The sequence below is a fragment of the Sander vitreus genome, chromosome 6 (assembly GCF_031162955.1).
Source record: "Sander vitreus isolate 19-12246 chromosome 6, sanVit1, whole genome shotgun sequence".
Lineage (NCBI taxonomy): Eukaryota > Metazoa > Chordata > Actinopteri > Perciformes > Percidae > Sander > Sander vitreus.
The window spans coordinates 5766683-5794220 of NC_135860.1; the positions used below are offsets into that span (position 1 = coordinate 5766683).

The 27538-nt window shown below is 40.0% G+C and overlaps 1 protein-coding gene across 2 annotated transcripts in view; it reads left to right on the forward strand.

Moving 5' to 3' along the window:
• Positions 1–27538, forward strand: part of znf385d (zinc finger protein 385D) — a 97823-nt gene that overhangs the window by 67963 nt on the left and 2322 nt on the right. For both annotated transcript variants that reach the window (XM_078252200.1, XM_078252199.1), the window contains 4 exons: positions 835–1003; positions 14975–15310; positions 20102–20283; positions 26182–26283. In XM_078252200.1, the coding sequence (XP_078108326.1) occupies positions 835–1003; positions 14975–15310; positions 20102–20283; positions 26182–26283 (789 nt within the window). The remainder of the gene's footprint in view (positions 1–834; positions 1004–14974; positions 15311–20101; positions 20284–26181; positions 26284–27538) is intronic.

Consider the following 27538-nt stretch of genomic DNA (forward strand, 5'->3'; position numbering starts at 1 on the left):
ACATTTTACTGCATACAGTAGTGTAAACAAATCCTGGAATTTCTTCCAAATTAAAGTTATAGTGCGTAGTTTCTGTCGCCCCCATGAGGAATTCTATGTAATGACAACAACACTGTCGCCCCCCCCCCCACCCCTCCTCCCCACAGTTGCTAGTAGCCAAGGAGGACACAGAGGATTAAAAAAACATGATGGACTTTTCAAAAGAGGTCATTATCTTCACTCGAGCTTCTGCGCAGGAAAGTCACCCTACGACACCATCTTCTGAACATAGCCGTACTGAGAAATACAGAGAGAGTTGTGTGGAGCTGATAGTCTTAATTAGCTTTGTAGCAACTCATTTGGCAATGGCTTGAATGTAACATGTGACGTTTATTAATATCAAAAAGTTACGCACTGAAGCTTTAAATCTTTAATGTTCATGGAAAAAAATTCCCAACTTTTGAAGATCACTGTAGATTTAGTGTGCAAAATGTTTGGCACTTCTGCTGACATTTTTCTCCTCTTCCTCTTCTCCATTCACCACTTTTTCCTTTTCCTCCTTAAAATGCTCGGCCGGACCATCGCTGCGGAGCAGCTATACTACTAATAATTATTACTTAGAAAACCAGTTACCTGTGTGTATTAGTCATTTTGTACGCAAATATTTCATTTCTTTAAATGTTTACACGTTATGCTGGGCTGCAAGACATATCACCTGTCCCCTGCTAATTGTGTTTAGCCTGCCTCATTGAGTCTGACTGTGTTCTTCTGGCTTTCATATTCCATTTCATCCTGGCTTTGTGTTTAGCTGCTTTCCCAGCGTTAAATTGAGCTTGTTATTTGTTCTCCTCACAGAGCCAGGCCTTGGCCCACTATAAGGGGACTAAACACGCCAAGAAACTAAAAGCCCTGGATGCTCCGAAGAGTAAGCTCAAAGGCTCAGTGGTCACCAAGGAAACCACCAACCAGGAGATCGCCAAAGGCATCAACACCTTGCAGGTCCCCAACGCCACTGACAGGAAAGGTGTGTGTTTTTTCTTTTTGTTGCACATTCCCCAACACATGTTCTATGTTGTTTTCTTTTTGTAGCTGCTGCCCTTCTGTTGAGAATGAATGTTGGACCTAAAAAAAACATTTTACATTTGCTGCACACAAAATGCAATTGCTTTAGAAGTTGGATGGACTCACTGCTGATTATATCAACTCTGTGTTAGCTGGTCTGCCAATGGCTGGCAGACATGAGAAAAATGAGGTATGCTTCAACCAAAATGCTTGTCGGATCATCTAAGGCTGCGTTCAGACAAACAAAAGCACTGTATGGAAAAACTCAGTCATTTCAATGAGACCGTTTTGTCGATGCAGCAATGAAATGCAGGGATGTTTATTCAACCCACTCTAACAGCAGAATAAGGGTGATTTAACTTTCATGAAGAGGTAAAAACTCCAGCAACAATTGTAGTATGAAGAACAACTTATTGTTAGACCGATGCGTAGCCTATTGTCTTGTGGCCTTCATCAGGGTCATCATAAAATGCATTAAGATAACCCAATGAAGTTGTTCTTTAAGTGTTGCTGGAGATTTGATCTTGGGAGAGATGCTCTCTTTTTTCATTTCTCAATCAACTACTTTTGTCACGTTGCAACACCATGCATGCCTTTGAGGAGAGAGTGTGTGAGAGGGTGTGCCATTATCCCCGTTTGTACAGTTCATTGCATTGACATTCCAAAGACTTGCAAAAGCCACAGAGTTCTTGGAGAAAGATCAGGGTGGCAGTCAGGGGGAGGCTATGACAGTAGGCTTTCAGAACAGGTACACTTTTAGATGTAATTGGAAGACATGTTGTACGAACTAGTTAGTTTGAAGCATTCAGAATTCTTCAATTTGTTGGCATTTTTAGGAAACGTTGCAATTTATATAACCGTGTGCTCAAAAACTCATGCCTCCCTATATTGGATTTGTACTTTTTGTTAGTCCTATTATCCCACTTTTAATTACATTTCTGCAGGTGCACATTGTTGTGTGCTGACTGTGTATAACTAAATATTCATCACGTCGCAGCCAGGTGGCTGTATAAATCCAGTTATCTCGGCCAGGTGTCTGCCGAAAAACATTCCTATTCTCGGTGGAACTCCTTTAAAACATATTGAAAAAGTAAACAAACACTAACTGCAACTTCCTGCAGCTGACAGGAACCAGATGCAGATTATTTTAAATTGTTTTATCTGCTATGCTTCATATTGGTTCTGTGGAGGATAACATCATCGGTTGCTGAGGAGCCCTGCTCTCTCCGTCTCCTCCACTGTAATGTCCTTTAAGCCTCCTGTTATTATGTCATGAAATTGGCCCAATGAAAGTGTTCCCCTTTAACTGTAACAATTGAAGTTTTTTAAAGGAACACACATTGAGCCGTCACGATCTGGGATTAATTTTACGTCTGCCAATGTCTTCTTCCAATGTTCCGCAAGTATTTAAATTAGGAGCACATTTCTGGAGCTCATCGTGCACCGTGACCTATTTGTCAAGTCTGACCTATTCATGCTTGAAGCTTAAAGGTTGCTTGAGGTGAAAACCTAACCATTAAACGGTGGAGATGCCCTGGTATTCATATCATGTCTCAGAGGATTTTGGCTCATAAATGCTACACATATTAATAATGTTCCTCTGTTGAGTTCAAAAGTCGGTGAGAAAACAGCATTAGCAAGTACTTGATTCTACATATTTAACCTCAATTTGTTCACACACTAGTCTTTGTAATTTTAATTTTACACCTGATAGCATTCTGCCTCACATCCCCCAGAGTTCCTAAGCTGCTATACAAACGTCAAACCGTTAAGTGGAGCAATTTGCACTTCAGCAACCCCTGAGCTAAGCCAAGCAGCGGTTGTCAACATTTACCGTAAGAGACCTTTTAGGTGAAGTAATGCACCCTTTGGCTGCCATCTTAGAGGTCTCAAGCAAGAGTGCGTGTGAAATCTTAAAACTTAAAACTGTTTAAATTTAAAACTTGGCCATTTTAAAAGGAACACATTTTGTTCAATTCTATGTTAAAACAGTGTATTCACTGTTAACTCTTCTTCATGCATCTTTTTATACCACATTAAGGACTGTGGGGTGTTCATGTTCTGTGGGAACCGTGAGCATCCAATGCCTTTTTCACACATACACTGTAAACCTGAAATTATCTACACAATACCCGGCAGAGCTGTATATGACAACGCAAAATCCTCAGACAGATTCAAGGAATGGTGACTCTGTTTTTTATGACCAAATTACAAACCGATTATGACTGTGGTGCAATCCGCATCATGTCCTCCCTCCTGCACGCTCAACCCATGTGCCGACTAAAGCAAACAAAGTATTTCCATTAAGTCAAAGTGTGCCTCACATTTCCTGTCAAAGTGTGCCTCACATTTCCTGTTGTAGGCTATATGTGTAAAAGGGAAACTTTGTACAATGTCCACACCTGATTCGTGGGATATTGTCCATAGTTCATATGTGAACAAGGTTTGTATATAAGATCATAAATTACATAGTTAGAATGCTATTGTGGATTTGGGTTTCCAGTGGCTTTAAAGACTTGATAATTAACCAGGCAGCAGGGGCGATTCTAGGATCAGACCTTTAGGTGGGCTCTAATGAGAATTTTAAGCCCCCATGAATAGGGTCTAAAATCGCCACTGCCAGGCAGATTTTCAAAGCATAGTACTAACTGATGTGCAGCAAATGTGTTTGGAAAGAAATATAATGCAACCCACGGCAGCATAATAAGAAAATGTGATGAACATATCTGCAAAATGTTCATACATAACTTACTTGCGAAACATTGACAACATTTTGCTTTTTGTTACTTACAGTTTTATTTTTAAATATAAGCATTTACAGCTAAATTGCACATTCAATTATTATTATTTGTCTACTAAAAGGTAATAGTAACTAAATAATTATCTTGCTCCCAAGGGTATCTAACACAAAGCATGGTATGGAGGCCCAAAGTTATCAATTTAGATGATTGAATAAATAATAGAAATAAATATCTAGACAAAATATACTGTATAACCATAAAAATGAGAAATTATCAATTAAATGTGTAGAATTATGGCCATTATAATGAAATGTTACTCATCCGGCTTCTTTTAAGTCTTAAGTATTTCATATTCTCCAGATTGACTGTTTATTTGATAATCCCATGTTTCATCACAGAGTCTCTGTCAGTCAAAAAGACAGGGCAGAGCCAGTTGTGTTTTCTGCTTATTCAGACAAAAGCAAAGTTTCTGTTTGTAGTTTTTTCCTGATGAACATCTACAGAAAGTTAGCATTGATTTCAGAGATGAAAAGGCATGTCAAAGCAAGTTTTTAGGTTCTTGAAGAGTGCAATACACATCGCAAATGTTCAATTGAATTACAGCAGCAAGAGAGTAATTTAGTAGTGACACTTTGTTGTGTTGCATCTTTGCAAATGAAAAGATCAGTATTCAGTCTCACTCAATACATTTCATGCTGTACAGCTAAACAACAACGAACCAAACCCAAAGATATTTTATTTATTTTCTAGAGGAGATCTCAAAGTGAATTTTAGTTGTGTGGTTTGAATATTTGCCTATAAACATCATGTAGCCTTGACAAAACATGCTGCTAGAGAATACTATGTGATGATGTCAGAAAGTGAGAAATAATAATTAAAAATAATAATAGCTTTATTTATATGAATATATAAAATAATAATACATCAAATTCATATAACACGTTTGTAGGTACTAGGTACTACTAAAACTACAATAGTTTTACAGAGCAGAATAAAAAGCTGTTTTTCTTCATATATTAAAGCTACTTAAAAGGTCAAATTAAGCTTTTGTCTAATTTTGCTGCTTGCATCCATATTGGGTGAGCATTGGTATTTGTTGTCTTCTTTATACATAATCCCTCTATGAGTACTGAACAGTAGTGGTGGGCAGATCGATCCAAATATTGATAATATCGATATCAACTTTGGTATTGATATTGATCAATACCAGTGTAATGAGATTGATACTTTAATTTCAGTTTCTCTCCAGTATGCACCGCTGCGGTTTCATCAAAAAGGCAACCTGGCCTTCTGTGTCTGTGTAAGTGCCGCTGCTTTCAAATGCCGCTCGTGTCACAGCACGGAGCAGCACACACACACAAGCAGGACAGAGATGGAGCAGAGGAATGGCAGAGAGGAAGAGGAGCGCTGTGTGGCCATATTTTCAGGCCAAAAATGAAACAACGGCAAGCTGTATAATTTGTAAAAAGGCTGTTCTGTCCTGGGTTTTAATAATCCAAAGGTAAAATCATAAAAACACTTCATTTCATTCAAATTCATTCAGATTTAGCAATTTGATGACGCATTCTGCATTAATTATCGGTATCATATCGGTATTGTATCGGTATTGTATCGGTATCGGCGATACTGGCCCTGTATTACCAAATATTGCAGTATAGCACACCACTACTAAACAGTAAAGATGGCATTCACACAAAAACCTCCTCCTCCCATTGTATCTGCACTGAGATACCCATCTGCAATGGACTCTACACAGCCCTGACATTAAACATACACTTACAGAACATGCAAAATTGTAAACACATTATACACAGGCAGTGACATCGAGAGACCTTAAACTGCAAGCCTTCAGAACCAAACAGACGGATGGCTATCCATCATTTCAGTGCTCTTTAAAAAACCCACAGCATATTTCTGCACCATCTCACTATCACATCTTCAGTGCACGGGGGCGGCGGTTTGTCACAAATGGCACTGGGTAATGAATATTAATGTGCTCCGATGTCAGAAGAATTAATTGTCGTGGTTGGTAAATGCTGCATTATCTGTAAGGCTGAAGAGTTTGACGGTATATCAGTGGCACCAAACTCGCTCAAATGAAAAGCAGAGTTCAGGGAAGAGTAATGGCCGTAGTGGGAGTCGACAGAAACAACAGGGAGGGGGAGCTCTGTTTGCTTTTGCAGAGTGGGCTTTCAATGGGTTTGTTTTGCTTCAAAATGACCAGCGAACAACATATATGGTCTGTAATAACATAATTCTAAAGCACATATCCATGCTGGGAAAAATGAAAGGTGCTTGCTTGTTTTTTGTTTCAGAAATAAACCTGATGGTGTCATTCAGGAGCTGTTTTGTAATCAGAGGTCGAATTACTTCATTATTAGTGAGTGTTTATTTGTTGTGGCAGCTGTTATATTATTTTAATACACTGTAAAACATTTTGAGATGGTTCAACTTAAAAATGAAAGTTTCCCTGCTGCCTTAAAAATGTGAGTCAACAGAACTGATTCATTCATAGTCGTCTCATTAATTTTGAAAATGTGAAACCGACTCAGTTAACTTCAATGAACTAAGATATTAAGTTTAATCAACAACTGTTTAGTTTCACTTGATACTGTCAGATTTGTTTTCTATTTGTTTTTTGAATTTAAAGAGTCAGTTCTTCAGTTGTACCAAAGACCATACAGTTTTGGCCACCAAAGTGGAGATTTCCAAAGACAACATGTCAGTCTGCACCCAGTGACCTTGTTAAATTTACTGTAAAATGTATATTACCCAGGAAAGTCTCTAAAGTTGCAAGCAAAAAACAAACTGCTTGGGTGAAATACTGAAACACAGAAAACTTCTTACACACTGTAATGGAAGAAATTCATTGTGAATGAAACTGTTCATTTGGATTTCAAGTCCATCTGCTCAGGGCGGTTTAAGAAGTCGATGTACAAACAACTTAAGTGCATCACAGAGGAATAATGAGTCTGAGTGAAAGCGTGTAATCACAGAATAGATTTGATAAAATGCACCGAGCATCCGCATTCTTTACTTCAGCGTTGAACTTGTGTGTGTTCTGAGATGGATGGACAGCTGGACACAGCGAGATAGTATAGATTAGCCGGGTGACTCAGCGGCTGCCTGTCAAGTTTGTGTGTGTGTGTATGTGTGTGTGTGTGTGTTAGTGTGTCCTCCTTACGCCAGCGCCAGAGAGAGTAGAGATAGAGCGAGAAAGGCAAAGAGGGAGAGAGAGAAATGCCCACAGCACAGCCCGCCATCTCTCAGTTCCAGTCCAGTGCCTGAGGAAATGTACCCTGATATTAGCTATTAAAGAGCAGATTGTCAGGGGAGCCATGCCAGCACTGACAGCAGATGTACAATGGAGTGGGCTGCAGGGAGGCAGGAGGCTAGCTAAGGCTTTTTCCATCCACAGTCTTCTTCCTCAGGTCCCCATCGGCATGCCGGCGCCCTCCGCCACCCCACTCTCCTCCACTCAAAAAAAACACCCTTTGTGTCTAAGTCTCCGTAGATGCGCGCTGGGTTGTAAAAAGCGCTTACAGACAGACGTCAGAGACAGCAGCAAACCTGATGAGTGTGTGATTAGATTGGCTCCATACCTGTGCGGGGCTGTAAATGTTCTCATTTGTGGGGATTTTTGGATGGCGATGTGTAACCGCAAAAACTTCCCAACAGAAATTAGGTGCGGCTCATTTGCTATGGATGAAATTGGAAAGAGATAAATCGGTGTGAATTCAATTCAGTGACTCCTGCCGCTGTTACATGTCTGAGATAATGTCAGCTTTTTTCCCCCCTTTAACAAAAAAGATGATTGCAAGCGTCAATGCACACTTATTTGTGAATGCAAATTTTTCACCTTATCAATCTTTTGTTCTGTGAATATTAAACCGTGACTCTTTTCTCATTTACTCACTTTGAATACTGACAGGGGAGGACAAAAAAAAATCATAGACGTCAAATGAAATTTGACAAGAGCCATGAGGGATTTCTGTCCTTTAAGTTGTGACAGCATATAATAAGGCCCAATCATTTTAATTAAAGATCTTAATCCAGCTTCATTGAGAAAGGTAATCAGATCTCTGGGGAGTCCTGTGATTGCCTGAAAGCCTAAGTAGAGTGGAAGGATTTTAGAGCGGCGTTTCTCGTCTATCACCAAAGCAGATCTCAGGGGAGAGTTGGGAGAGGCTGAGGTACAAATGGAGGAAAGAAAAGAGGCGTTGTCCCATCTCCAAGGGTCGCAGCACCAGTCCTGGTCTGTCTTTCTCTTGATTCTCGATCTTTGTTGCCTTTTCTACTCCCACCCTCTCAATTTCTCTCTTTTTAGTTGTGTCCCATACTCGATTACTCTCTTTCAATGTTATCTCTTTCCTCACCTTCTCACATCCTTTACCCGCCTCCCCTCCTCTCCATTCTTTTTTCTTCACACTGTTTTGCCTCAAAGTTTGCTTACTTTTCCAGTTTCACTTTCATCTAACTTTTCATTTTCCAGCTCCATCTTTCTCTGTCTTCCAAATCTACCTTCCTTTGTTCTTGCTTCTCATCCTTTCTTTTACCTGGCCTCTCTATCTCATTCTCTCTTTGCTGTCGGGCCCTGCTCGCCCATACCAACTTTAGATTGATCACAGTCATTACCTCCATTATTTAGAGGGGATTGAGTTCTTAACTGGGCCTTGCAGAGCCAGTTAGGTCACACTGCCTAGTGATATGGATTACTGGAGGCTACCCAGAGTGCACGGCGTCCTAGGCTAGCCAAAGTACATCTTTAATCACCTGCCCTTCCAACAGCAAATGGCTCTTTAATGACACCGTGGTAGATGGGTTCACCCCAACACAAGGGCAAAGACATGCATATCTCAACATGGGATGACCTCACCAACCAGGCTTTGTAATAAGTAGGCAGATAAAGACCGAACCTTTTTCGTCCGTGTTGAATAATAATTTTCTTCACTCTATCATACAGAGATTAAAAAGCTATCAGCTCTGACTTGTGTTGTCCTTAGTGTCAGTAGAATTAAAGAACTACTCTGCCACGTTGGAAAATATGCTTGCACAAAAAGGGACTTTTAGACAAGACCCTTGGCATCTATTTTAGCTCTGTACACATTCATTACAGGGGTAGGATTTTTGACATGTTTAGCCTAGCTTAGCAACAAGAAAATGTCCATCTTTGATGTGTCAAAAATAGGGTTGGGTACTGAAAGACAGATTTCGGTCCCTCATTTTTGTTCCACTTAAATGACTGCACTGCATTCTGGTGCTTTGCAACGGATGTTACAGGCAACAGAAGCATCACTGCATGTGACGCTAGTTAACATTACACTTGGCAGCAGGTAACATTTACCTACTGTTAGCTAGTAGCTGGCCTAAACACGGTTAAAATGCTGAGAGCTAAACAGTCTAATGTGTGGCTGTATTTCACTCGAAAGGATTCCAACACAGGGGCGTACAACAGTCTGCAGCTAAAGACACAGTGTAACCTAGCTGCACATTGTGAGACACACTGGCCACTGACAGAGTCGGAGTTGTAGGAAAAACAACACCAATGGGACTTAATGTTGCATTCAAGTGCACCTTGAGAAACTCAAGCTGTTGTTGTAAAGTAGCCTTCTGCCATCTAGTGGTTCTTCTTTTTGTTGTATAACAGCAACTAGTGAAACAAGTTATTGTTATGACATTTAAATACTTTATTTAATTTTGACTATGGTCTTAGCCTTAATGTCGCCAACTGTCGTTTTTTGTTCTTCTTTCTTTTTAAAGTATCAGTCAGGCTCCGTTTACGCACTAGACTGTTTTAAATGTATCGTTTTAGCACTGTTTTGGAAAAACCTCAAACGATACCCAACCGTGGTTAAAAAATAACTCCAAAGCTGTCTTTGCATGCCATTCAAAGGAATAGTTTGACATTTTTGAAGATACAGTATTATTTATCTTATTGCTAAGAATTAGATGGGAAGATTGATAACACTCTCATGCCAGTGCGTTAAGTGACGAGCTAGAGAGACGATTACGCTGAGATGTCAAACTACTGTTTCTAGGTTGAAGAATGAACATTCATGCGGTGTTGGAAGGTATATTTTTACACTTTTGGTGGCTGTTTTCGTCTCATTCCAGTCTTTGTGCTAAGTTAGATGGGTAAGAAACAAATCATGGAGCCATCTCTCTACTGAATTCCTAAAAATGAAATTTTACACTCCAAGTATCAGAGCAATCAAGCAGATTGCCAAAATGTTGGAGTATTCCTTAATACTAGCACTTGAACAATGTATTTTCCCCAAATGGTGTTTGCTGATCAAAACACTGTCAATGTAGAGTCATGCTTCGCCAGAGAAACATTCTCTTGGGGAGAAAATAATGCAGGTTATACTTTCCAGCTTTTAATAAATTAAAGAGGAGAAATGAGGGCCATCTACAAAAAGAAACAAAAGCAATCTGTGACGGTCAGGAGAATCAACGTCACAGCAAAGACAACGTGGCACCAGAAAATACTCCCTGACAATGACCAGAAAATCTCGGATTACCACTTTAAGATTATTCTGATGGTGCCTTTGTTTTAGCCCGCTCATGTTAAGGAAATCTGCCAATAAATGACGACTCACATACAAAAAACTACTGCCCTTACATGAACCCCAAACCTTTACTTGCGCCACGCTCAGCCTGGTGATCGTGCCATTGAAAAGCTGCCCAGAGAAGCAGGTGTGATGGCAGCTTTTTGCTCACTGGTGAACACGGTGAGATCAAGTGAGTTAATCGCTGTGATTTCAGTTTGTTTTGATGCCTGGCACACCGGAGCCGACTGGGAGTAGGTGGTTGCTAATTGCAGAAGGCAAAGAGGTCGCTGGCGTTATGCTCCTGGCATAAACATTATTCATGAAGAGTGACAAGGTCAACCACATCATAAATAGTTCGCAGATTCATTATTTTCTAGTGGTAATGGCTTGGGCTTGATGGGAAACAGTAATGAAGATGCAAAGGCCGTTGATGGCTTTTAAACCATTAGGGTTTGATCAAAATTGATGGTTGTCAACATGAAACCTGAAAATGTGTATTGCTTTAGCTGAAGTTCAAATGTATGCGAGCGAATGAGTGCTCAGGTTTTCTTTTTTGTGTTCATACAACCACTGTGATCTTGTTAAATATATACGCGCCACAGTTTTGATAGTGCCTGTGGCATATTCAGCCTCAACTCAAATTAAACAGAACATAAATAACACACAACTAATAAGTGAAGTCACTGCTTCCCCTTTTCAGAATCCAGGTACTTTAAATAAATGTTCCAGTCTGGGTATTGAGTGTAACAGTCTGGAATAATGGCCTTTTCATGCCAAATGTTCTTGTTTAGATCAGTTTAGGCATCGTCTACTGAAAACACACACATATATACAAGTAGAGGTCAATTAGTCATAGCTGCACCACGTTGCATCACCAGCGCTCAATCCTCTGCTGGCAATAGTAATCTATAGACGTCCTTGCTGGATGGACAGATTCCGTTAGGGACAGTCTGAATAAGCGAACTGCTGCAGCACTTACAGAATGAGAAGAATGTAGTTTCATTTTCCACATCATGTAATCCAGTTCGTTATTTAAAATATAAAGGCCTAATTGACTTAAAAACTAGCATCTTCAGTCTATGGCTTTCCTCATAGCTTTTAAAAAAAAAAAAAAAAACTGCCCCGAGTGAAGAGGTTCAAGTACCATGGGGTTTTGTTTGGGCAAATCTCTTGATTTAACTGTTGTTGTTAAAACCCTCTGAGCTTTGGGTAATTACAAAAAGAATGAATCGTGGATACAAGCAGCCAAAAATGAGTTTCCTTCAAAGAGTGGATGAGCTCCCCTTATTGTGCGTTCAAACCAAGACCAAGACCAAATGCGAAAGAACAAATAGTTTGCGTGAGGTAGTGTCTAGAATTAAGAGCATCACAGTATCACTTTAATAACCACGATCCCCTTCCTCTCTAATTTGTTTGCTGCCATCTTGAGATTTTTTGCTGAAGTCCCAGTAGAATGAGAGAGTAGAGTAAACGGAACTCTGAATGAACTTTTCCACCATTCTTCTCTTCAGTAGAATTGTCACCTGGCAATGCCTAAATCCCACTGGACACATGTTGCGGAGGTCAGAGTGTTAAATTGACTTAATGTTACATAACCTGGTGGAAAATCAGTGTAGTGCGTGCTGCTTTGACTTACGCAGCTGCCCGAGACAGAGCCTGTTGGAAATAATGGCCTTGCTCTTGCACTTTTGCAGTGAAAGCCCCGTTAGAGATAAGTTAAGTAGCTCAGACATCCTGAAGGAGCTTGGGGTAGCTGCACTCACACGTTGAAAGGTGTCAGTTGAGATGGTTCAGACTTCCTGGATGCCTCCCTGCGGACATGAGACAGACAGACATGACCAAGTGGAAAGAGGCCCCGGGGATGACCACTAGAAGGATTATATATCTCATCTGTCCTGGGAACGTCTCAAGATCTCCAAGGAAGAGCTTGAAGATGTACCTATGGGGAAGGATGGATGGGCTAGTTGGATGGAGTATCTTAACAAGGCAGAAGATTTGAAAAAGAAATGTTGCTCTTCGTGGTTAAAAGTCTGTGCATTTGCGAGAAGTAAGGTCATAGGGTAGTATCTGTTTTGGCTGTTGATTGTAGTTTTGTTGCGGGTTCAGAGCAGGCAATAATAATAATAATAATAATAAGGCATTTGTTATTATGTGTTTTAGGATGTTGTTACATATTGCTAGAGCAAACCCTCTTGCAGCTTTCCCCTTCATTTTAATGCAGACGTCCTATTTCCTGTATGTTTATTTCCCACCTGCTACTGTTCATTACTTTAAAGATCTGCATTCAGAGAAGGCAGCGAGTTAATGAAAGCGCAGCAAATTTCACAGTTGGAGTCAGTCAACTGTAAGAGAAGAGTGTTAGGAGTATAAATGTGCCTCAAATCCATTTAAAAGGTTAATGGAATGGATGCTCACAAACACAAATGTAAAAAATGCATACATTTACATACATTTCAAACATTTTGCTGAAGCTTTTATCCAGAGTGATAAGCTCCAATCATTGAATGCCATTCAATACCTCAGCTTGTGGTATTGAATATTCTCGCTGATTCCTCTTATGTAAAGGACGTCTGTAATTCTTTCACCACAGGTTATAACAGAAACATATCTGCTGCTCCAAACATCTGATGTATTTCTTAACTAAAATGAGAACCATATATAATGGCTCACAAAAATAGCATGACATAATTCACTATTGATTGCTCTCCTGCTGGCTGATCTTCATTTTGTGACTCTGGAGTGCGGACAACAACGAGGCATTGGCATCGATCAGGTGGCGCTCCCAAGGCAAAATTAAATTTCCGTAGGTCCTATGTGTGGCAGCAAGTCCTCTGTATTCCATACACTGACGTGGTGTTGTTTTATGAGTCAAATATATTGATCCACTGCTGTCCTCATGCCTAAAAATATCAGACATTTCTTTCAGAACCCAGCAGCTATTTGTGTAACATGTCAATGTGATCTCATGCACAAACAATGGATTAAAGGGCTGAATATTTTGCAGAGCTATTTCAATAATATAGATTGCATTTTGTTTGATATGTATATACATAACATGGCACAAATCAATTATCACCTGAATAACTCATCACTTATATACTTTACCCATTTACTACTTTATCGTGAATATAAATCGGGGCTTTTTGCCTCTGAAAGTCGAGTCTGATACCAGTTTGACTTCATTTTCCTGCCTCTAGAAATATAAATGGGGAATTTTGTGAAATTTTTCTGTCTTTAGTTTTTAGCACACAAACCTGTTCCTCATTCTAATTTACATTTAGAAAGACATGTACAGTTTTAATTTTCTACTTTTGTCTGCATTTTGGCATATAATCAATATAAATTCCAAAATGTTTTTAGCCACTGAGGTTATACTCAGTTACATGTATCTGTTAAACATCCAAATTTCCAACCTTGCGTATCCTCACCATGTGTTTCACAATGTAAAAGGCTGCAGCTTGTATTTATTATGTGTCTATTATGTGCTGGAAAAAGCAGATATTGTTACATTTTGTTGCGGGGGCTTTCTCTAAGAGCCTTGCGGCGTTTTCCAGTGGACTAGTCTAATTTCTGGTGCTTGAGACTGTTAGCGCCTACACTCTGTTCCCTGGAAACTTTTGTGGTTTTATAATTCATTTCCATCGGGTTCTGTGCATCTTGCAGCGTTTCTATATTAGGCCATGTTTCTAACTCTGCAGCATAGTTTCTAAATGCTGTGCAGGTGTTGTCAAAGTGGTGAAGATAATTTCTTCATTTGCTTTTGTGTTTGTATCGCCCAGTCCTATGTTCTTGTCCTCTTCACAAACTCTTTAAACATGGTTTGAGCAGTGTCTTAAAGGTCCTATGACATGCTGCTTTTTGGATGCTTTTATATAGGCCTCAGTGGTCCCCTAATACTGTATCTGAAGTCTCTTTCCCGAAATTCAGCCTTGGTGCAGAATTACAGCCACTAGAACCAGTCCCACAATGAGTTTTCCTTAAGATGTGCCATTTCTGTGTCTGTAGCTTTAAATGCTATTGAGGAGGAGAGAGGGGGGGCAAGGTGGAGGGTGGGAGTGTGGCCTTGACCAACTGCCATGCTTTGCTAGTTTTCAAGCCATGATGTCTCTCTCTTTCTCATGGGCGGGCCAAATTCTCTGGGCGGGCAAAGGAGAGAAAGAGGAGGTAACCTTCCTCCTTATGACATCATAAGGAGGAGATTCCAGATCGGCCCATCTGAGCTTTCATTTTCTCAAAGGCAGAGCAGGATACCCAGGGCTCGGTTTACACCTATCGCCATTTCTAGCCACTGGGGGACCATAGGCAGGCTGGAGGAACTCATAATAATGTTAAAAAAGTGAAACATTTTTTGCCATGGGACCTGTAAACTAAAATCTTAACTCACACCAATGTGTGACACCAATGCAAATCAACAGAATATCTATCGTTTAACCCAACTCTCACATAATCCTAACGAAACCCATTTTACTCACTCAGGTTTTCAACTATGGTAATAATCTGGCATTTTTCTAAATCTCAAAGACTGACAAAATAAGTTCAGCCACCTGTTTGTTGAACATTACATGAATAAAACATGTTTGCCCCTAAATGATGAATGAAAGCCATATGATTCAAAACAAATGATCTATTTCCTCTGTGCAGATGGTGTTCCTGGAGCAGTGCCCCTACCGCTATCCCCTGGGCTCAGACTGGCACTACCCTTGGCATCTTTAACAACCCTCACGACGCCAACGCCGGCACCTGCGGCCTCAGCGATAGTCCCAAGCCCAACTGCAGCCACAGCCTCAGAGACTACCTCAGCTGCTGGAAGGGACTCGGCTCTAGACTCACCCTCAGAACCAGACGTGGAGCCTGAGGCCGAACCCGAGGCAGAGACAAATGCGGAAACAGAGGAGGAGAAAGCTCGGCGTCTTCTGTACTGCTCACTGTGCAAAGTGGCGGTCAACTCGGCGTCGCAGCTGGAGGCTCACAACAGCGGTAAGAGGCGTGTGAGATACATGCTGTGATGGAAGAAGTATTAAGATCCTTTACTGTAAAAATACTCTGTTACAAGCAAAAGTCCTGCATTGAAAATGTTACTTAAAGCCATAATGCGTAGTTTCTGTCACCGCCATGAGGAATTCTAAGTAATGACAACAAAACTGTTGGCGCGTCCACATGATACAAGCCTTCTGTGATCATGCACCACCCCCACCCCTCCTCCACGCAGTTGCTAGTTGCCAAGGAGGAAATGGAGGATTAAAAAAACATGATGGATTCTTCAGAAGAGGTCATTATCTTCACTAGAGTTTCAGCGCGGGTCACTGGACGACTAGTGTTGTTTTTGGCAGCCTGTTTTCATTTTAGTTTTAGTCTAGTCTTTGTGTCAAGCTGTCATTTTAGTTTTTATTAGTTTTAGTCACGTTCATACTCTTTTTAGTCTAGTCAAGTTTCAGTCGACTAAAAGTCTGAGCATTTTAGTCTTATTTTATTCAGAATTATCCATGACTATTTTAGTCTAGTTTTAGTCGACGAAAATTGTATTTTAGTCTCTTTTTAGTAATTCTATTTAATCCAGTCAATATAGTATAAGTACCTAGTAGTATAGACAAAACCAAAATGTTGGCCAACAAGGGATGCTTAGTACTCATGGAGACAGTCAGGTAGGAACTAAGAACCCACACACTCTCTCACACAAACAAATACACACACACACACACACACACATTTGTCTCAGTCGTTTTCAGCTCCAGTGGCTAACGTCTAAAGCTAACGTTAAAATGAGACACATTAACCACAGCCTAATGATTTGGCATTAGCTTTCTAAAATAGAAAGTAACGTTACGTTAATGTCTTGACTTACCTGAATTTCATTATGGAATGGCTTGAGATGTCTCTTAAGGTTCGTGGTGTTTTTTCCTGTGATTTTGTGGCCGCATTTCTCCCCATCTTTTTCCACAACACATTCCGTTTTCTTTTCCACTTCTATGTAATGAAAGTTTTTCCAAATTCCGTTTATTCTTTTTCTCCCAAAGACGAACTCCGGCTGTCCGGCCACGGTCCCAGCTTTCTCTGTGTCAGACTTCATTTTGTTTGTTGTTGTTTACGCTCGTCTCACACCGCTGCATCTTCTAAATTAAATAATGCCGCGACAGGGCTTGAGAAAGTAATGTCGCCTGCGTCTGCGCAGTGCGACCCGAGTGCGACCTGATGCAGCAATAAAGTGAGGCACAGGGAACAGAAATACTGCAAAATAATAATAATATTAATAATAATAATAATAATAATAATAATAATAATAATAATGCGTTTTTATTTTGTAAACCACATTTAGTCTCGTTTTTATTCGTCAACAATATTGCATTATACATTTAATTATAGTCATCGTCACACGACCAGCATTTACGTTGCGTCTCGTCTTCGTCACGTGATAAAGGTTCGTTGACGATGATATTTAGTCATAATTTTTGTTGACGAAAACAACACTACGGACGACACCATGTTCTGAACATAGCCAGACTGAGAAATACAGAGAGAGTTGTGTGGAGCTGAGAGTCTTTATTAGCTTTGTAGCAACTCATTTAGCAATGGCTTGAATGTAACGGACGTTTGTTAATATCAAATGTACTTAAAGTATTAAAAGTAAAAGTACTTAATGCAGAAAAATCCTCACATTTTAGAAACTGAAAACAATCAAAACCATTCTGTGTTTAATCATCTAATCATTTCAGCTGGACCTGTAGGCCTGTATATTGTGGGGTAGTTTAATTTATAATAAAACATCATAATTTATAAACTACATGTGTTTTGCGTGCATACATCTTAATTTGTAATGTAACTAGTAGCTGTCAGAATAATGCAGTGGAGAAAAAAGGACAATATGTCCCTCTGAAATGTAGCGGAGTATAAGTAGAAAGTGGCATGAAAAGAAAAGAAGTAAAGTACAAGTACCTCAACATTTGTACTTAAGTACACTACTTGAGTAACTGTACTAAGTGACATTCCACTACTGGAGACATGTGCCGCAAATGTAAACTTCAGTTGAGCGTTTAGCTATAGTAGTTATTATTTATACATCAAATTGATTTGACTCATCAAACACCATTACTTTGGCATGATTTTTCCTTTGTATGTCATGCAATTTCAAAAAAACACCCCAACATCAGTGTTTTATTGTTCAGCCGATGCTTTTTGTGAAGAAGGTTGTTATATGCTGGGTTTCTACACAATGACCCAGTTTCAGTCTTGAAGTGTTCTTTGTCATCGTTATTGATTTATATTGGCTGTCTTCAACAATAATTGTCAAGTCTAAAAAACACATTTTCAAATGTTTTGGGGGGGTTTGTCAGTAGTTTCCACAGACTCCTTGTATTCAACTTTGATCAGGTATTGTTTTTTCATTTATTTTTTATTTTTTATTTAACCTTTATTTATTCAGGGGAGTTTCACTGAGAGGAAGCCTCTCTTTTGCAGGAACGCCCTGATCACATTCACACAGTTGCACACATTCACACCTGGATGCTGCCTAGCACAACCGCAGTCTGATCTGCTGGCCACTGAGCAGCTCCACTGGAGCGGTTGGGGTTAAGGGCCTTGCTCAAGGGCACCTCAGTGGTATTAATGAGGGAGGGACAAGCACTGCTCTTTCACTTTCCCACCCAGATTTTATCCTGTTGGTCTGGGGATCAACCGAGTTAGAGGTTCTCTTCTCTAACCTCTAGGCCACCACTGCCTTTCTAGGCCACCACTGGCCTAGAAAACAAAGATTGTATTCTGAAACACTGTTTCAAACTAATTCCTAATACCCCATTCATAACACGCAGAGTAGGAATATGACAGTACTCTGAGTCATCTAAATTATGTTTTCAATCTGCGCTTCATGCACCGGAATGTCTCATTGCTTTTGCCTCATAGCGTGCTTTTTTTTATAGTGAACATTTTATTAAACATTTGAACAAAAGAACAAATCAAACAACAGGGGCATGGCAGACACAAACACACTGACTTTTTCTCCAGACTGAAGCAAAGCAGTCTACACTAGATTAAACAAGTGACCTCAAAGTTACAGAAAGCCAGGCCAAGGCGGGATTGTTCAACAGAGAGCGTGTGACGCTTTCATAACCAGCATGTGCACATCTTTTCATTCAGTGTCTCAGCAGTATTCTTTTAACTGCTGTGATAGTGAAGGAAGAAAGGGATGGACATGTCTAAAGTATATATAGAGCAGTTTCAAATATGAGAGGGGGGGCGAGGGGCAACTTTGTCAAAAAATAAAACAAACAAACGTTAATTTAAAATGTAGTGAATTTCCCAAATACTGTAGTGTTTTTTTGGAGTGCTGAGGAAAAGCTAGCTCAATCCATAACAGGTTGAAAAAAAACCTTTCTTGTCAATATTATGTTCAGCACTGTAACTGCCCTGTTCCTTTTATCACCATTTATCATCATGACCCAGAATTGAATTAAAATGCGTGTGAGTGCTGAAAGCTGCTGCTGTTTTAAAGGGATAGTTCGGATTTTTTGAAGTGGGGTTGTATAAGCTACTTAGTGTATCACCTACAGTAGATGGCGGTCGGAATGCTTCTAGTTTGGAGAAGCAGACAGGAATACCAACACGTACCTAAGCAATGTAGGCTAAGGGTAGTGCTGTGGACAGGGACAGCACCAAAACCTTATTTTAGCCACCTAAAAAAAAGGCCCACCTAAAAAAATCAGTTTAAGTGTATGCTATACTTAGAATATTTTCACCACTTTACCTTGCCGTAAAACAGCCCTGTTTAAGTTTACATGGGGGAAAAGAAGCCGTTCTATACTATTATCAAAGCCAACAGACTCCTTTAACAAAAACAGTAATTTTACCTTGCAGAACATGGGAGTTGCTGGTCTACCGCTGCCTCAATCGGTTAGTTTGTGTTTTTGTGTGACTTTGGTGTTTTAAAAGGATTAGGAACTAACAAACTAATATAAACAAAAATTTTAATTTTAAAATGTTATTTCTATGGTAATGCACTGACTATGGATAAGTACCTCATACTACCCCACTTCAAAAAAATCTGAACTATCCCTTCAAGAGCACACCTTGACGCGACCTGTATTGGCAGGGAATCAAAACGGACATAAAAATGGCAGATACACATGAAAGTCCAGTCACTTAAAGACTAGTCTATATCCAGGAAGTTCCATTTCCAGGATTGCTCCATTGCCGCCGGAAATTCCGCCGGATGTCCGTTACCTTCCGCTTTCTTTATGTTATTTATGAGGACTATGCTAAACTACTCTTCAGATCTCTGCATGGTAAATCCAGACAGCAAGCTAGACTATCTGTCCAATCAGAGTTTTCTGTTGCATGACTAAAACAACCTTTGAATGTACATGTTCCACCAAAACAAGTTCCTTCCCGAGGCTATTTTACAGCGGCTCCACCCATTAGGATTGTGATTGGTTTAAAGAAATGCCAGAACAGATTTTTCTCCCATTCCGTAATGCTGTATGTCCTAGCCAGACTCTCCTCCTCATCGCTGTGGTGGAAGGTCTGGCAATGCGAGACTAAAGACTGAGCTAAACCTCCATGCAGTGACATGCAAGTAAGCGAGATTTGTGTGAACCATGACATTTTTCATAGGAGTTCTCTACTTTTATCAGGGACATCTCAGAGTAATTTACAAGTTGACCTTTTCACACTGACCCTCATATTTCCTACACCAGAAAAGGGACAACACTTTCCCTTCAGGCAGCATGTATCGAATTAAGCTAATCTACTGACCGTGTTGCTTCTTGTTTGAACTTGCAGGTACGAAGCACAAGACGATGCTCGAGGCCAGGACCGGCGTGGGTTCCATCAAGTCTTTCCCCCGGTCGGGAGTCAAAAGCAAATTGGCTACAACCACCAAGTCAACAACAGGCCTGCAGAACAAAACATTTTACTGTGAGACGTGTGATGTGCATGTCAACTCAGAGACGCAGCTAAAACAGGTGAGAGGGACAGAGAAAGACTTTGAAAACGTCTTCCAAACTTTACTGCACACAAAGCGAGTTTAAGTGAAGATTTTAAACATAAATTAAAGCAAAATGAGTGAAGAAAAGATTGGTCTGGAATATATTCAAAGTACTAATTACAAGGTCATGTCATTGTACTGGATTTTACTGGGTTATGGAGATACAAAGGTAATATTTTACTAAATTGTATCATTATTCGACAGTTAAAATATCACTTTTTATCATTTTGCCATTGAAGTAATAGTCGACATTTTGCAAAAGAAGCTTTATTGCCATTGAGTTATGAGAGAAGATTGATACCACTCTCTTATCGTTCACCTCTAATTTCACTGTGTCTGTTCTAGAAATAGTCCAGCACATAACCCTTCATAAAAGACAAACTATTCTTTTAGTATAAGTCAGAGTGAAACAGAATTCATGGGCGGATTTAAATCACTCAAACATGGGCATGGCTTAGCAAGTAGACTAAAGGCTACATTTACGATACAAACAGTGGCCCAAATCCAATTTTTTTTGCTCTTATGTGACACAAAACAGTTTTTTTCAGTGGTTTGGACACAGAAATCAGATTCTTTTCCAATGAGATTTGGGCCATTTTTACATGTGGTCCTAAATCTGATACATATCCCATCACTGGCCAATGCGACTGCAGTAAGAAGGGTCTTACCAGAATGTGTTTTTCCACCTAGTCCTACCCTACTGTGCTGTGATTGACTAGTACTCGTTGCCCCCAGGCGTCCTTGTGATTGGATGATATGTGGAATTATGAGTGACATGAGTAAAAAAGAAAACATGTAAATGTATATTAACACCCTGGAGTTCAAGATGAAGTCATTCATGCTCAAAATAGAGCAATGATTTACAGGAAGTGGAATTTTAATATTTAGAAAACACAAAATACAATAAAAAGACTAGAAAGATATGTGGCACAGAAGATACACAGCATACAGATAACTGGCCAATAAATACAGGGACACATAAGAACTTGGAACACGTATTTTCACTTCACTTTTTCTTTGACTCATTCTTTCTCTTTTGATACACTTAGATTTCGTACAACATATCCTCAATGTATCATCGAGCACCCAATTTACTCTGTGCATGTGTCTGAATGTCATCTGTGAAAACATACTTATTTAGACTAATTTACTTTTAGATTGGTCAGATTTCCATTTTTGTTGGATTTACGATTATTCTTTGAATACAAAGATGCACCGCTGCTAGTAATGATTCCTTTCCTTTCATCCAGCTGCGCTGCTGTCACAGCAAAGCTTTCCCTGCCTGAAGTCTCTTGCAAAAACTTGTGTAAGAAACCTGGCCAAGAAATTAAATTTCTCCAACAGGAGTAAAACTAACCAAGTTTCTCCTAATCCATCTCCTCAAATTAGGAAAAAGGTTGCTAGTTTACATGATGTTAAGGAAATCAGGTCAGAAAGCTGACACAAATCTGATCTCTGTGATATTTTCCTCAGTGTGGCTTGGCTGAAAACTCTTCCTAGGAATGTGTATCTTGGTTGTTGCTTTGGGGCGCCCCACAATTCTTTTTTTCTTGTAGCTGGTGAGCATTCTGTCACTGGGGGGTGGATTCCATCTACAATACTTAAAAAACACTTGGTTTTGTCCCAGCTAACCTTGAGATTTTTCACTGAAAACTGGCTTTTCTGACAGGCTTTGTATGAATTTTTCATGCACAGGCTTTTACTGAGTACTTCTAAAACAGCAGTGATTCTCTGTGAAAAGAATCCACCATGACACATTTCAGTTACAGCTGAAAACCAGAGGAAAAGTGTGATTTTAAAATCCTCTGCATGCACTTGTGAAATATTAGACACAGCCAGAAATCTGCCTTCTGTTGTCAACACACACTCACAATGAATTATTTATTGGCTTGAGGTTACAGAAGATTTCTGTGTATGTCATTCCATATTAATTTGTACTTGTTTATTCAGATCCATGGTTGTCTCTACAGTTTCAACATCAGAAACTGTATTTAACATGATCATTAATGTTATAATCTGTCATTTAGTAAATGCTTTCTGCACTGTACTTTGCAGAGTCATTACTGCAGTCGTTTTCACCATGGGTGGCTCCAGTCGCAATAAAACCTTTAAAGATTTAATACTTTACGCTTTGAGGCAGGAGGTGTATTTCTAGTCCTGTGCTTCTCTGTTGGTCAGGTTCCCACCTCAACGCATGATAAGCTATCTATACCTGAAATGGCATCCAGCTTGAGGCTGAGGTAACAGGCATCTGGAAAGCATCACAGCAAAAAACAAAACAAAAAGATACTGACGATTTTCATTTTCACAGCTTTTCTATGATATAACCAGAGAAAGGCGCAGTAGCTAAACCAGTATTTGAGCAGACTGCCATGAAACTGGTCAAACCTTCCCATTGAAGAGCTAATTTGTCTGATAAACTATCTTGAAATGTGATGGCTGCATTGTTAAGGATATGAATGCTTCCTGGAAAATGGATCATATGGTTTGGGTTACCCCCCCTCCTTAAAACCCTTGTGTTGTCCTTCGTGTCCCAGTGACCCAAAGGACAACACAAGGGTTATGTACTTCTGTTTACTTTGTTGAGAATTGCTCTCTAAACCCTGTCTCTTGTAAAGTAAGTAAGTAAGTAAAGTTTATTTCTAGAGCACATTTAAACAGCTTAAGCTGACCAAAATGCTGTACAAAAAAGCACTAAGGTGCTCTATTAACCCTTGTTTTGTCCTTCGGTTCACTGGGACAAGGGAATTGTTAGATTGCCAAAAGATTTTCTGAGACTGAATTGTTTTGATTTTAATGACACTAAGGGGCCATCCACACGGAGACGCTTTTTGATGCAAACGCACGTTTTGCATTGTTTGGGCCGACCGTCCAAACAAATTCTGTAAACGTACTGCCTGAAAACGCACTTTTTTGAAAACGGCTCTCTTTTGGCTTTGTTTGGATGGTGAATACGAATACGTCCGTATCGATGATGTCATCACCACACCACACCCCTCGACCTCTAGTGCACAGCCACACACGACTTCACTTACTGCGGTGAAGCTAAGCGAGCATATCCCATCTCAATGGTCAAACCAGCTCACTTCATCTAGCTAAATAGTTTCCCTCTGCTCTGCCGGTCCTGGATTCTACACGATATATTGCTAACGTTATGTAGCTAACGTTAAACATCGCTGAAGTAGTAGTAGTAGTATCAAAAAGACATTGGTTCATTGATGTTTGTTTGACTGCCGATGTTAGCTAGCAGAGCTAACGTTAGCGCGCTAATGTTAGCGCGCTGCAATCATGTCCGATGGCAGACAGAATTGCAAAATAAAAAGCAATCCAACAGCACATTATACAATGTAAACAAAGAGACATTTTCTTGCGGCGGCCTTTATAAAATGAGCAGTGGTAAAAGTTATTATAGCTAGTTCATGTATTAAGAGAACGTTAGTCCAGCTAGTCATTTTATGATGGGAAGTGGAAGTTAATCATGCTCTTCTTCTCCGTGTTTTGGTGAATTTCTGTAGCAGAAACAGCGCCGCCTATAGGCCTGGAATATGAAGTAGCGTGTTGAGTCATTTACAAATGGTTTCATTTGGACGCAACTATTCTTGAAACGAATCCAGGGAAGACGGGTAAAAAAAAGATTGTTTTGGTATGTGTGGACGTGGCCTAAGACCTTTCCTCTAGGGCCATCCTCAGGACACGTGACAGGATAGGCTGTGTCAACCCGTTCTCACTCCCAACTCGTAAAATATGACGCTTGGTCAGTGGCTCTCAGCGTCAGATATCCACGCAAAAATCACCGTTTTGCGTCTGTATGGAACGCAGCGGGCAGAGTAGCAGCTTGTCCGCGGCGGTGTAAGATGACGTAGTATTAAGAGCGACAACGGTAGCGATGGGTGTCCCCGTTTTTGTCCTGCGTGTCACTAATACGTACATTTTGTAACCCCACCAGTGTTGGGAGCAACACGTTACAAAAGTAACGCAATTACAGTAATGTATTCCTTTTCGCTGTAACGCAGTAATATATTAATATTAGTAATACATTTCTAATTCAATTTCGGTAATATTATACCCGTTACAATCTCAGTAACGCGAGTTACAACGCATTTTAACGCAACATTTAGTGGTGTTTTTTTTTTTTTTTTTTAAAGAATTCACCAACACCGCGAAACATTTCTTCACAGGAAAAAAAAAAACTGTGCGTATTATTTCCTGTTGCTGTATTCGATGGTTGAGATGACTGCAGACAGAGACAGATACATTTGCGAGATGGATATTATTTTCAGGAGTTATTACGCTGCATTGAAGCGAGCTGTCCCGTCTTTGTTCCCGTGGTCAGAGCCAGAACCAGAACCAGAGACGGTACGGACAACATGTGTGTCCCAACAGGTGACGGTACGTCAGCGCAGACAGCAGTGTGTCTGAGCTGCTGACAGAGTATTTTCATTTTCTCCTACTTGCCTATTGTACGTTTTACTTCTCTATTTTTATAGCTTTAGTTACTTTGCATATTCATATTTATTATACAAAATATTATGAATAATCTATGATGTATTAAAGTGGATAAAGAGGGGACTTTATTGATCCGGTGGTGAAATTCACAAGTTACTTGCCAAGTCAAACTTCGTTTGCCAAGTCAAACTTCGTTTGTTATTTATTTTTATTTTGGTGAAAGTAACTCAAAAGTAATGCAAAAGTAGTGTAAAGCATTCCAATTCAGAGACAGTAATATTGTAATATAACTAATTACTCTCAAATGACAGTAACTAGTAATCTATAATGTATTCGATTTTGGAAGTAACTTGCCCCAACACTGAACCCCACCCACGATATTTTCCTAAACCTAACTGTCCCGTTCTTGTGCCGCATGTCAGTTAAACGTACGTCCCGACCCTGAGCGTCAAAAAGTGACGGCAATAGTTCTGATCCTGAGCGTCAAAAAGTGACGCCAAGAGTCCTGACCAAGCGTGTCTAAATATTACGCTAAAGGAGACTTGGGAGTGAGAATGTGTTGGCTGTGTTGTCCAACCTCTGTATTTTCAATGGGTGGCAGCATGGAGCAACTCCTCCGCCGCCGTGGCTACATTCAATCCTTCAAACATTCAAACAAACTGTACACGACAGGTTGCTGCTATCCACCGAATCTAATTTCATAATGTAGCAAAAGAAGAGTAGGTTGTATCTTTAATTAAAGGAAAAGTAGCAATATGATATGATGAATGTAACCATCTAGCTCACCAATATCATAAACATTGTTTATTGACTCAGCCTAGATAATCAATCTTGGAAGCTGATGTTATTACAAGACCGTTTTTGCTGATTGTTCTGTTCGCTCACTGCTGGAGAGGAAATGTAAAATGTGCATTGTTTTCCTCTGTGTGGTTTCTATGGTTGCCAGGGTTACACAGCGAGCCGTGGCTATTTCAGCCATCATAAACTGGGCAAATAGCAGTGCATGTTCATAAGTGCAGCAGCCAGCATCTTTCAGCTTGACGCTTGTCGTGTTTAAATTGGAAGCAATGGAGGCAGAAAGAACCATGACTTCCTTCCTAAAAAAAATTCTGCTTTGACTTTCCTGGCTCGCCTTGGTAACGTTAAGCCATGGCCACAACGTCAAACTGTATTAGTTCTAAAATATTATGTAGGTTGGAGAAAATTGACACTCAAATGTGGGTTTTAGGCATAAATATAGAGTCACAGATAGACACTTAAGAAAAATGTTCTATCCTGTTTATACATTTATTAATTATTACTTTTAATGTGAAAAAGTACCTTACATATTGCAGCTTTAACCACAGGAGAGTGACATGCTGAAACCAACTGTATAGTGTGATTTAGGAACTGTCTGACTTCATTTAAAACTTCTTTTCTTTCTTTTCAGCACATCAGCAGCCGGCGTCATAAAGACCGAGCAGCAGGTAAACCAGCCAAGCCTAAATACAGCCCCTACAGCAAACCGCAGAAAGGCCAGACCAAGCAGCCGGTGAGTCACTGCACGCCTCAGTCATCTTATCAGTGACAAAAGTCCTGGTGTCGACACAACAATCCCAGTGACTCAGTTCTAATAGCCTCTTACGAGACAGACGTATCAACCCATAAGAAAAAGTGATTGTTTGACATCTGAGACTGTATTCATTGTCATTCTCCTGTTCCAGCCACTTCCTGTTTTGGTAGTTTGCAGTCACATAAAAAGCATAGGTCTGTGCTTAACTCCAATATGTACCCTTCTGTCTTGCTCTGTTTGCATGGGAGAGAACGTTGGACAAAAGTGCATGCAGAAATTTGGCAGTAATTGTTTCTTTTCTTATCAGCAAAAACTCCTATACACCTCTTCCAAAGTGTCTGTTCTTTAATATATCACATTCAATCCACTTGACGGCACCTAATTCAATAAAATGTCAACTTTCATCACGGATCACCTGTTACCTGGCTTTTATTAAAGATGCATGGCAGGTAAAAGCTGGATTTAATTGGAAAACCTGATATTTTATTGACTAAAATGGCATGTATCAAGGCTCCTCTAAGCCAGCACGCTGGCGGCAGAATGCAGACCGGGGATCGAATACTATTTATAAGTAATTGTAAATGTCGGTTTTAACTTCTTCGGAGTAGCTCAGCGTGTGGTCTTCTGCATGAAGGCAGAATTAACGTCAGGCAAGTTGACAAACCACAGAATAAGAAGTGAACTGAAAGAACTTTTAAATACTTCTGGCCTTATTGCACTCCAGGCAAGTTAGAACAAATGTTAAAAGTTGTTTTGTCGAGTGGCAAATGACGCAGGATTGGTAGGATGCATAAAGGAGCCTTGTGAATTAAATGTGGGAAAGATAAAGGAGAGCCTGACTTTCCATCTCACAGAAGCTCTCAGAAGACGACATTAATCACACCCACTGTTTGCCGAGACGGAGTGCGGGGGTTACCAGTGTGGGGGAAATGACTTTTTCTGAAACCCATCATTGACTGAGTTAACGGAGAGGAGCTTCTTTGATGAGCGGAGAGTAAAGAATGCGTCCCATAGGGTTACGATGCTTGAGTCAGTAATTGATAACCCACGACGACGGCTGCCATCCTGGTGCTGTGAGACCGTCGATTTTCCATTACTGATACAGAAGATTAGGCCAGATAACTTTGGTGACCTTTTCACCCTTATTAGGCTGTTTTTGGAGGTTGGGCGCTTTGTCCTTCTGTCACACACACATTTCTTTCTTTCATTTCTTCTTATTCATTTATAATAAAAA